The 12,324-nt window shown below is 46.5% G+C and overlaps 2 protein-coding genes across 2 annotated transcripts in view; one reads left to right on the top strand and one right to left on the bottom strand.

The window, feature by feature from the left end:
• LOC114908066 (NACHT, LRR and PYD domains-containing protein 7-like) overlaps positions 1–12,324 on the top strand; it is a 582,624-nt gene that overhangs the window by 55,368 nt on the left and 514,932 nt on the right.
• Positions 345–11,074, bottom strand: FCAR (Fc fragment of IgA receptor). The gene is made up of 5 exons (XM_029245148.1): positions 11,041–11,074; positions 10,406–10,441; positions 5,816–6,100; positions 3,243–3,530; positions 345–574 (listed from the first exon to the last, which is right to left on the bottom strand). Exons 1-5 carry the CDS (start codon positions 11,072–11,074, stop codon positions 345–347), a joined length of 873 nt encoding a protein of 290 aa, XP_029100981.1.

The raw sequence follows: 12,324 nt of genomic DNA, 5'->3' as shown, positions 1-12,324 counted from the left end.
TTGCACCACGTGGGGTCCTTAGTTGCGGCAGGCGGGCTCCTTAGTTGTGGCATGCAAACTCTTAGTTGCGGGATGCATGTGGTATATCTAGTTCCCTGACCAGGGATTGAACCCGGGCCCCCTGCATTGGGAGTGTGGAGTCTTATCCACTACACCACCAGGGAAGGCCCTGTACTGAGAATTTTATCACCAAAGTCTAGCAGGGTGGGCTGCAAATATATCAGATTCATATAAGAAAATACCATTTGATTGGTTTGCAAAGGGATCCAAGCTGGTTAGCACCTCGTTCTCCCTTGTGTTCTCCATGGAGCTTTCCAGGACTCCACAAGTGCTGGCTGTTGTATTCAGTGCCTGGTGTCTACCTGGTGACCCTTTGGAGTTAGTCCAAAGGTCCATTCTGTCTGAGTTTTCTGTCTACTGCAGCTCAGTTCAGGCAGTTCTTGCTGGTCTTCCTTGTGTGGAACCTGACGGCCAAGCCAATTTTCAGCCAGAATGACCAAGAGAACCACCAGGGGCAGCCCTGCCATGCCCATTCGAATCAAGTTCTCCGTCGTGTAATCTTGGTTCGTGGTATCTAGAGACGTAATTAGAAGAGATGAATGATCACTGGTCATGTTTCATTCCATCCCATCCCAAGAGCCCTGGAAGGGGAGCTCATTTCCCTATTTGTGGTTTCACTGGGACCCCCTTCTCCACACGTGCATGCATTCATGAGCACCCTACTTCATATTAAACGTAGGTCCAAGGGTGTGGTTCCCCGGGGAGTCTTATAAAACGGGGAGGAGGTGGGTATGAGCATGTTGTGTTTGCTTTTCATTCCCTCCTCACGTGGCAGTGTCACTGACTGTCTAATCATGTCCCTGCAACATCTTCATGGATCCAGAGTCTGAAAGTCTCTCCTCTACGTCATCTTCACCCCACAGAACAACGTGTGTTCCTTTCTCATACATGACAAAGGGTACAGGATGGCTGGTATCTGGGAGGCAAGTAGGAGAAACATTTCAGATAAGCTTAGAGAAAAATTTGGGACTTCCCTGGCCATCCAGGAGGTAAGACTCTGTGCTTCCACTGTAGGGGACACGGGTTCAATGCCCGCTCAGGGAACCAGGATCCCGCATGCCATGCCGCCAAAGAAACAAAACACGAAAAACAAAAACAAAACAGAACGCAAAAACTTAGGGAAAATTTATCTCCACTATTGTGTGACCTTTCACCAGACATTTCTGTTCACTGAACCTTTAAAAAGATTTCTCCATTTGTTTTATGGACTTCATGGGCCTCTATTCCTCTCAAGATGTAATAAAATAGTGTGAAATTACAATGCTGAGAAATCCTAGTAACTCGCTCCTGTTAAAATACAGAAATCAGTTCCAAGTGGATTTGGAGTTCCTAACTGCGAAGTGCAAAATGTTTCAAGTTTGAGAAGGTAATACCACCTTGATGTTGGATAGGAGGTGATTTCTAAAACAAGATTCACTGATTATCTACTCTAAAGGAAAAGGCTAATGAATTCACCCCTCCTCCCCTGTTTCCCAGTTGTCCCTGCAACATTCGTTGAAAAGACCATTCTGTCTGTGTGATCTCACAGTGCCATGACTAGCATATTTGCTTAGCTTGTAGAATGACTGGACAAGGTACATAAGAGAGACAAGTGTGGTCACTCCCACTCAGCAGTTAGCAGCTGCTTTCCTCTGCTGTGACTCTTCGTTTTCTCCCTCTGGGCGGTGATGCGTGCAAACAATATAAAAATGAAACTTTTTTTTTTTTGACCACACCGCGTGGCTTGCAGGATCTTAGTTACCCAGCCAGGGGGCCCATGGCAGTGAAAGCCCCGAGTCTTAACCATTGGACCACTAGTGAATTCCCAAAAATGAAGCTCTTGATAGAGGGTTTTTGTTTTTTTTTTTTTTTGGCTGCACAGCACGGCATCTGGAATCTGGTTTCCCGACTAGGGATGGAACCTGTGCTGTCTGCAGTGGAAGCACCGAGTCTTAACCACTGGACCACCAGGGAAGGCCCTCGATAGAGTTTTTTTAGAGTCTTCCTCAGTCACCCACTCCGAGTGGATTCTAGTATTATAGGTTAGTTTCAGGATTCTCAGCTGCAACTAAGCATGTGAAAAAGGAAGTGGATTCGTCAAAACTTGTGTCTGGCATCTCCTATCTCAACAACACCCCTTAATGTGACTCCAAACGTTGGCCTCTCCTTTCTCAACAGGCCATGTGTTTTCAAAGGAAACTGGAGAACTCAAGGAGAGGATGTGAAAGTCAAATGTGATGTGGGTGAGAAGTGCTTCTTCTCTCTCTCTCATTTTTTAAAATATTTATTTTATATTGGAGTACAGTCGATTAATAATGTTGTGACAGTTTCAGGTGTACAGCAAAGTGATTCAGTTATACATGTATCTATTCTTTTTCAAATTCTTTTCCCATTTAGGTTGTTACATAGTATTGAGCAGAGTTCTCTGTGCTGTACAGTAGGGCCTTGTTGGTTATTCATTTTAAATATAGCAGCGTGTACCTGTCAGTCCCAAACTCCCTAACTATCCCCCCCCCTTCCCCACTGGTAACCATAAGTTCGTTCTCTAAGTCTGTGAGTCTGTTTCTGTTTCGTAAATAAGTTCATTTGTGTCATTTTTTTAAAGAAAAGATTCCGCATATAAGCGATATCACACGATATTTGTCTTTCTCTGTCTGACTTACTTCACTCAGTATGACAATCTCTAGGTCCATCCATGTTACTGCAGATAGCATTATTTCATTCCTTTTTATGGCTGAGTAATATTGCATTGTATATATGTACCACATCTTCTGCCGGAGAGGGTGTGGAGAGAAGGGAACCCTCCTACACTGTTGGTGGGAATGTAAATTGGTACAGACACTGTGGAGAACAGTGTGGAGGTTCCTTAAAAAACTAAAAATACAGCTACCGTATGATCCTTCAGTCCCACTCCTGGACATATATCTGGAGAAAGACATGGTCCGAAAGGATACATGCACCCCAGCGTTCATTGCAGTGCTTTTACAATAGCCAAGACACAGAAGCAGCCTAAATGTCCGTCAACAGAAGAATGGATAGAGAAGTGCTTCTTCTCTCTTCGTGGTGCTCTGAGTAATGACTCTCTCCTGCCCCACTGTTCTTTCTTAGTGCATCTCTTTGTATTCCTGCCTGATGCCAAGGCCCTGAACAGTCAGCCAGAGCCCTGAGGAAGAGGACATACGTGTGGGCGGGGGTGCACTTACCTGTGACCACAAGCTGCAGGGCATCACTGGGGGCTGACCATACATAAGGGCTGCCACTGTACCAACTGTAGCATGTGTAGATCCCTGAGAAGCTGAGGTTCACAGGACCCAGAATGAAGTCACCCCAGCGTCCCCCGTTTTGGTGCTGTGACAGAACGGCCCTTCTCTCCTTGCTCAGTGAAAATCTATTGAACGAGATGTGTGCTGAACTGCACCGGAGGGAAACATTCTCCCCTGGCATCACCACGAGGTACCCATTAGTGGAGAGGGAGGGTTTGTCATACAAGCCTAAAAGAGCAGAGAGTGAGCTGTTAGCAAGATTTTGTGTCATCCCCCTGGATCCCCGCCACTCATGTTGGATCCATGCTAAGAGAAGCGAAGAATCTGACATTTCCTGCTGCAACGGAACGGGAGGTGGTAACATCCCATTTCACTACTACAGGATCTATACTCTGTCCCCAGTTACTGTAGATAGAGCTGATCAAGCAAGCAGATGAGATGCCATCTTCGAGAGAGAGAGATCTAGTCTCTAAAGCCAGAAGTGCCACACGATTCTGTTCCCAATTGCAGTGTGTGGGTTTCTCCCCACACCCCCGAGCAATTATGAGACCCCAGCTGGGCATCTCACAAGTCAACTCAATTATTTATTTATTTATTTTTTGCGGTACGCGGGCCTCTCACTGTTGTGGCCTCTCCCGTTGCGAAGCACAGGCTCTGGACGCGCAGGCTCAGCGGCTGTGGCTCACGGGCCCAGCCGCTCCGCGGCATGTGGGATCTTCCTGGACCGGGGCACGAACCCGCGTCCCCTGCATCGGCAGGCGGACTCTCAACCACTGCGCCACCAGGGAAGCCCAAGTCAACTCAATTCTGACACTCTCTCCCTGGAAATAACGTCAGATCCCCCAGGTTTAGGGCTCCAGGTTAAGAGCTCAGTCCTACAAGACCACCCCCACTTCAGACGCCAATCAAAAGTCTAGGTTGTCACCTGTGCTTCTGACACAATGGCTATAAATCAGAAGTTCCCAGGACCCAGTTCTTGGGTTCAATTTATTTGCTAGGGTGGCTTACAGAACTCAGGAAACCAGTTTACTTACTAGATTTTTGGTTTATTATGAAAGCATGTATCAGGGACAGCCAGATGGAAGAGATGCATAGGGCTTCGTTACATAGGCAAGACTCTTTAAGTCTTTGGCCATTGGTGATTGATTTAACCTCCAGCCTCTCTGCCCTCTCTGGAGGTCAGGTGAGGTGGGGCTGAAAGTTCCAACTGTCCCATGACCCCTGGCAACCAGCCCCCATCTTTAGGTGCTTTCCAAAAGTCACCTCATTAACATAAAGTCAGGTGTGGTTGAAAGGGATTTCTTATGAAAATGAAGACACCTTTATTGCTCATCGCTCAGGGAATCCCAAAGGTTTGGGGAGCTCTGTGCCAGGAACGAGGATGAAGACCGAATATATGTTTCTTAGTATAAGTTACAGTATCACAAGCCATATGTTGGGGAAGAGAGGGAATGGTATCCGGAGAGTCTGAGGAGTTATGGCAGGGGCCGAAGGATTTTCTTTTTATTCTTTGTATAAGAAGAAAAGGTAGAAGAACCTGGAAACTCAGGGTGCAACCTTCTAGAAACACGGGGTTAGGCCACCCTGAGGACAGAGCTTCAAACTGAGGGCTGGACGCATACCGCAGGAGCGTAACTCCTCACTCCTTAGGTATGCAGATAGTGATTTCCTTCCACATGGAAAGGGAGGGTGGGAGGAAGAGACGTGTTACAGTGGAGAAGCCTGACAAACACCATCTCAGCCGGGTATGCGAGCTCAGCGTCAACAGCCGTATTCACTGGTATAGTACGTACCCTTGCTATGATATGATTAAAAATGGCGCTGGGGCTTCCCTGGTGGCGCAGTGGTTGAGAGTCCGCCTGCCGATGCAGGGGACGTGGGTTCGTGCCCCGGTCCTGGAGGATCCCACGTGCCGCTGCGGCTGGGCCCGTGAGCCGTGGCCGCTGAGCCTGCGCGTCCAGAGCCTGTGCTCCGCAACGGGAGAGGGCACAACAGTGAGAGGCCTGCGTAGCGCAAAAAAAAAAAAAAAAAAAAATGGCACTGGGCCTTGGTGGTCATCTTCACCGTGATCCATAGCCCCTGTCTTACCATGAGTAAAACATTAGACAACGTCCAATAGTGGAGCATCCTGAAAAACACCAGAGCAGCACCCCTCAAAACTGTCGAGGTCATCAAAGACAAGGAAAGTCTGAGCAACTTCCACAGCCAAGAGGGAACTAAAGAGACATGACGACTAAATGCAGTGTGGGATGGGATCCCAGAATAGATGAAGGAGGTTGGGTAACCACGAAGGAAATCTCAATGAACGTTGGCTCATTATACTGTATCAATATTGGTTCATTAATGGTAAGGGGTGTATCATACTAAAGGAAAATGTTCACACCTGGGTGCTGGGTATGTGGGAACTCTGTTGTATCTCCTCCGTTTCCCTGGAAATCTGAAACTGTTCTAAAAATAGCATCTCTGAAAAGATAAGCAAGGAAAAAGAGCTGAGGGTCAGAGACAGGCCTCACCTGTCACTACCAGCTCCAGGGCTTCACTATGCACTGACCAGCTGTACTGTTTTCTGTATCGGCACTGATAACGTCCTGCAGTATTTGTATCCATGTGTTTAATGACAAACTCAGCTGTCTTCTGAAATCCCAATTTCTTCTCCACCACTTTGTATGTGGAGTTTCCCAGGATCTCCAGTTGGTACAGGTAAGACTCAGGAGTTCCCCCACACAGGATCTTCACAGACTCATTCCAGGGAATCACAGAACCGGGCGTGGCAGATATGGTAGGAATGGAAAGATTCCCTAGAAGAAAATAGAGCCCAGACTCAGGTGCCCTGCCATGGAGAAACCATACTTCTTTCTTTCACTAGCGGGGAACAAATAAATTAAGGTGTGATGGACTTATATTTCCTGCCTTTAAAATATTTGTTTTTAGTATTTTCTAATTGTGGTGAAATAAAATGTGTTATTAAACACAACGTTTACTATTTAAACCGTTTTTTTGGCAAGGGAGGGGGAAGCTGGGGCGAAGTGAGAGTAGCATCGACACATACACACTACCAAATGTAAAATAGATAGCTAGTGGGAAGCAGCAGTAAACCAATTTTAAGTGCACAGCTCAGTGGCATTAATTACACTCACCCTATTGTGCAACCATCACGACCATCTACTTTCAGGACTTTTTCATGATTTCAAACAAAAACCCTGTAACCATTAAGCAGGAACTCTCCACTCTCTCTTTCCTTAGGCCCTGGTCACTTCTAATTGACTTTCTGTCTCTATGAATTTCCCTATCCTACGTACCTTGTGTCAGTGGAATAACACAATATTTGTCTTTCTGTGTCTGGCACATTTGACTTCGTGTAATGTCATCAAGATCCATCCATGTTGTAGCCCATGTCAGAATATCTTTCCTTTTTACGGCTGAATAATATTCCACTGTTTGTATAGACCACGTTTTACTTATACATTCATGTCAATGGCTATTTGGGTTGTTTCCACCTTCTGGCTATTGTGAATAATGTTGCTATGAACATGGGTGTATAAATATCTTGTTAGAATCCCTGCTTTCAATTTCTTTTGTTATATATATGCAAGTGGAATTGCTGGATTGGACATTTAGCTTTTAAGAACTGAAGGATTTTTTGAGGAACTGAATTCCTTCCTTGTTATATATATTTTTTATTCAGGTGAAATTTACGTAATGTAAAGTTAACCATTTTTAACGTATGCAATTCGGTGGCATTTAGTACATTCACAGTGTCGTGCAGTCATCACCTCCGTCTACTTCCATTTTCATCGCCCCGCAGAGGAGACCCCATCCACGTTAATCCTACCCTCTCTGCAGCCCCTAGCAACTGCTGGTCTGCCCGGCAGTTTGTTTGGTGTTTTGTTGCCATGGTAATCCTTATGAGAATGCAATTCTGCTCTTCACTCTAACGTAAGGGTGCTGAAGCTTGGGGAAACCGTGCCCATTGCTCAAGACCACAAACTGAAGAGTGGTGCAGCCTGGTCTGGCAAACTAGGACTGTCTCACTCCAGCTCCTCTGCAGATGGGGGAGAGCTGTCTCTCCTGCAGCAGTTAGAGAATGCAGTGTGGGGGACAGCCAAGTGTCTGACGGATATGGTGATTAGATCTGTGAGAGAGGGCGGAAAGGCTGGGACTTGGAAACTCCCGCTCTGGGAGTGCGGTTTAGGATGGAACGGGATTTGGGAATGTTTTGGGGTACCCGAAGGTGCGGGTTAGCTTCTTGGCACCAGTGCATTCACACGGAGTGGCGTTAAGCAAGTGACTTTGCATGTTGAAGACTTCTGTCCTTGGCTTTAACCCCTATACAGAAACTAGCAAACGGGGGGAGGGATACCCAGAATCTGCTGGTTCCCTTTGTCAAGGCGTATCATCTATTTTAGACCTGATAGTGATGTGCTCAACTGCAGCTCTGTGAAGGGGGAAACAAGGGAGTTTGCCGTCCTCAGCAGGATTGTTGTGAAGCAAGACGAACCCTGCAGGACTTCCTTACGTCCAGTAGCGTTCACTCACCAATACCTCCCATGTATTTGTTATTCCGAGATACACAGAGAGATGCCTCCATTAACTCAGCACATTGTTTATCTACTATCATGGCTTAAACCAGTGGCGCTCAACAGGAGACAGACAGTTCTCCCTGCCAGGGGACAGTCTGTCAATACCTGGAGACATCTTTGGCTGTCACAGTTGTGGTGGAAGATACTATTGGCATGTAGCAGGTAGAGGACGAGATGTTGCTTAATATCCTATACTTCACAGGACTGCCCCTAAAACAAAGGATCATCCAGTCTCAAATGCCAATAGTACTGAGGTTGAGAAATGCTGACCTAAACAGACCCCTACCTTTAAGAATGATGATGTAGAAAAAAGTCAGATATTAATTTAAAAAATAAACCAGGATGCAACTGTAGGTCATGATGTATGGTCTGCAGTTCTGAAGGTGTAGAACTTGGAGATCTGATAACAGACATGAGCGTTCAGCTGCTATGTGAGGATGAGTAAGAATTGTCTAGGCAGGGACTTCCCTGGTGGCGCAGTAGGTAAGACTCCGCACTCCCAATGCAGGGGGCCCAGGTTCGATCCCTGGTTGGGGAACTAGATCCTGTATGCATGCTGCAACTAAGAAGCCCACATGCCACAATTGAGAAGTCAGAATGCTGCAACTAAGACCCAGTGCAGCCTTAAAAAAAAAAATTTGCCTAGGCAACGTGGATAGGAACGTTTGGAGCCTTGCAGTTAGATAGAAGGACAATGGAGGACATCCCCGAGTTAATAAGGTGCAAGGAGTGAAGGAGAAGCTAAATTAAGGTCAGCACGGGTGAAAAGCAGAGAGAGTCAGAGGGAGAGTGGAAGGTGAGCTGGACGGGTAGTCACAAGCCAGGTGGGCAGAGCTTGAGAGACCTGGGGAAGTGGGTAGGTTTATCTGAAGATTGAGTACTGAGGACCTTTAAGAGGGAGGTAAATATATTCGTATTTTAAAGACACAAATAATCCAGGCTACAGTCTTCAGAAGGAACTGGAAGAAAGGAGACGTGGATGGACAAGCGGTTTCACCCCTTAGGAGGACGAGGTAGTTGGGGCGACAGAATATACAGCAGCAATGTAGTACTGCTCAGTGCTTGCTACTGTACTACAGAAGAATATGCAGGTTCTACAGGAGGGTACAACTAAGGCAGTGTCCCTTTATTTCTTATTTTATTTTTTAGCCCAAAGTCACATTTTTATTTATAATTTAAGCATCCATTTTAGATAGAACTTGGCTTACTCATTGGGGAAGATAGGAGAGTAAATAAAGTAAGTGCGTCTTCTCAGAAAACCTTATGTTGTATCATTAATTAGCATTAAAAAGTAATGAATCAGGGGCTTCCCTGGTGGCGCAGTGGTTGGGGGTCCGCCTGCCAATGCGGGGGACATGGGTTCGTGCCCCGGTCCGGGAAGATCCCACATGCCGCGGAGCGGCTGGGCCCGTGAGCCATGGCCGCTGAGCCTACGCGTCCGGAGCCTCTGCTCCGCAGCGGGAGAGGCCACAGCAGTGAGAGGCCTGTGTACCGCAAAAAAAAAAAAAAAAAAAAAAAAAGTAATGAATCAGGACTTCCCTGGTGGCTCAGTGGTTAAGAGTCCGCCTGCCAATGCAGGGGACATGGGTTTGAGCCCTGGTCAGGGAAGATCCCACATGCCGCGGAGACACTAAGCCCGTGCGCCACAACTACTGAGCCTGTGCTCTAGAGCTCGTGAGCCACAACTACTGAGCTCACGTGCCACAACTACTGAAGCCCGTGTGCCTAGAGCCTGTGCTGCACAACAAGAGAAGCCACGGCAATGAGAAGCCCGCGCACCGCGATGAAGAGTAGCCCCCGCTCGCCACAACTAGAGAAAGCCCGCGCGCAGCAACGAAGACCCACCTCAGCCAAAAAAAAAAAAAAAAAAAAAAGTAATGAATCAAGGAAAGTGGAGACTTGGGCCTTCATATAGAGTCCAAGTACCTTTTTTATCCCCCGTGATCACCTTCATCCTCATCATCACAGGTAACACACTTACCAAATACGTGACTGACTTTATTTACATGGTTTATCTCGATTAAGCCTCACAATGATCCAATGAAATAGATTCCATTATTATTTTTATTTCTCTTTTATAGATAAATTGGTTCTGAGAGCTGAAGCTACTTGCGTAAAGTTCTCTAAGGCAGTGTCCCTTTAAATGAAGCAAAGTGGATAGAAGTGGGGAGAGTTAGGTTGTGAAAGCAGGTACATTTGATATAGGGAGGCTGCTGGACAATGGAAGATGGTTCCCGACTTTCTCATCCCTGCAGTCGTGAACATTCAGTAAGATGCACACCTCTGATGGACAGTCAGCCTAACAGAGGCAAAGGCTAAATCCAGGTCTGAGCACCATGCGTTTGAGGGATCCCAAGATACCAGAGTGAGGTGGAAGTTATGCAAGGGGAGCACAGCAGAGACAGCTAGAACAAAGAATAAAATTGGAATTCGTCTGGGCTTTAGACTATTTCTCCTGCTCTTCTATCCTGGAGCTGCCATGAGGATATAGGGCGACTGGAGGAGACTTAGGGCAACACTTACCATCCTGTGCCTCAATCTTCTGGCCAAGACAGAGCACTGGAAGAGAAGCAGCCATGAAAACTCAACCCGCACATCTCCAGTCTTTATTACAAATCACCCAACATAATGACACACAGGTGGCATTTTAAAAAATGATTTTATTTTTTGGCCACACCGCAGGGCCTGTGGGATCTCATTTCCCTGACCAGGGATCGAACCCACACCCCCTGCAGTGGAAGCGTGGATTCTTAACCACTGGACTGCCAGGGAAGTCCCACAGTTGACCTTTCTTTCTTCTACAGCAAACATAGTAAACAAGATATCTTTTAGTTTTATCTTCCAGATTCCAGCCCTGAGGCTCTCATCTGTAGGAACTCTGGAACCATCATGGGTCTCCAGACAGCATGGCATGGGTTGAATGAACCCCACAAGGTCAACTTGACCACTTGATCATGGAGCCTTACAGGCTAGCATGGAGTTGAGACTTGGGCAGATGTAGTTACAGATACCTGGGCAAAGACCATCTCTCTCCACTAAGGAGATAAGAATCTTCTCTGCAGCTCCTAAAATCACTGAGTTCTCATGTTGAGAGAGACCTTGACTATTTGGGGATCCCCCCATCTTTCCCTCTAACCCACTTGCATTTGAGGACTCACCGAGGTAGAAGAGGGTGGTGTCTCTGGGGGCCATGGTTCTGACACAGCCAGCCTCAGCCCCGTTAGCCACTTGTTGGTGCACGTCAGCAGATGACAGATTCTCATGAGACAGTAAGATCCACAGGAAATATGACAGCAGAGTTGCTCATCAGAGAATTTCTACATCTATTGCTCCACAGGAATGGTTCCTTTCCAAAGAACTTCATTCTGGGGAGCTCTTGGGTGGAGTCTAAGAGGAGATCAATCTCCCTGTTTATGTTTCAGATAAGAAGTGAGTGTTTTCCTTAACCAGTGTCTAATGGGGCTCAAATCCTTCTTTGGACAACATCCCACATCTAAATGGAAGAGCTTGGGACAGAATATTAGATGGGTGCCATACAGACAGAGGTATTTCTTCATTGACCCGTCAGTCAAGAGCCAAGTGGCCTTGGCTGTTACGGATCCACATGTCCTCCCCGGAATTCATGGACCAAGTTTGGGCTCAATCAGGCAGGCAGTGTGCTCTTATGCTTTGGACTATCTCGATGCCAGCATGCAGAGGAATTGTTTTTCAGGAGGTATTCACCATCTCTAAAGAAAGAACTTCCTATATCTATATCTGTATCTATATTTAAACCTGTAATCTATAGATAGATGGTGGATTGATAGAGAATATAGATTAGATAGATAGGTAGATAAGTAGGTAGGTAGGTAGATAGACAGATGGGCAGACAGATCAATTTGGTTACAGATACCTGGCTATTACTAGTTCTTCAAGTATGAGAAGTCAAATATTTCACATCAGACTTTCTACTGGCTGTCTCATTTTCATTGCAAGGCATCACTCTTTCTCAGCTTTATGGAGATGTAACTGACATAGCATTGTGTAAGTTTAGGTGCACAGTATGTTGATTTGTTACACTTCGGTGCTGCGGAACGAGGTCCATTGTGGCATTAGCTAATGCCTCTACCACCTCACATAATTGCCATTTCTTTGTGTGTGTGTGTGGTTAGATCTACTGTCTCAGCAACTTTTAAGTATAGAATACAGTATCGTTAATTATACTCACCATGCTATACATTGGAGCCTTAGAAATTATTTATCTTTTTTTTTTTTTTTTTTTTTGCGGTACGCGGGCCTCTCACTGTTGCGGCCTCTCCCGTTGCGGGGGACAGGCTCCAGACGCGCAGGCTCAACGGCCATGGCTCACGGGCCCAGCCGCTCCGCGGCATGTGGGATCTTCCCGGACCGGGGCATGAACCCGTGTCCCCTGCATCGGCAGGCGGACTCTCAACCACTGCACC

The sequence above is a fragment of the Monodon monoceros genome, unplaced genomic scaffold, assembly GCF_005190385.1.
Source record: "Monodon monoceros isolate NGI ecotype Baffin Bay Population unplaced genomic scaffold, NGI_Narwhal_1 Super_Scaffold_10, whole genome shotgun sequence".
Classification (NCBI taxonomy): Eukaryota; Metazoa; Chordata; class Mammalia; order Artiodactyla; family Monodontidae; genus Monodon; species Monodon monoceros.
This window is presented reverse-complemented; position numbering and strand designations above follow the sequence as displayed.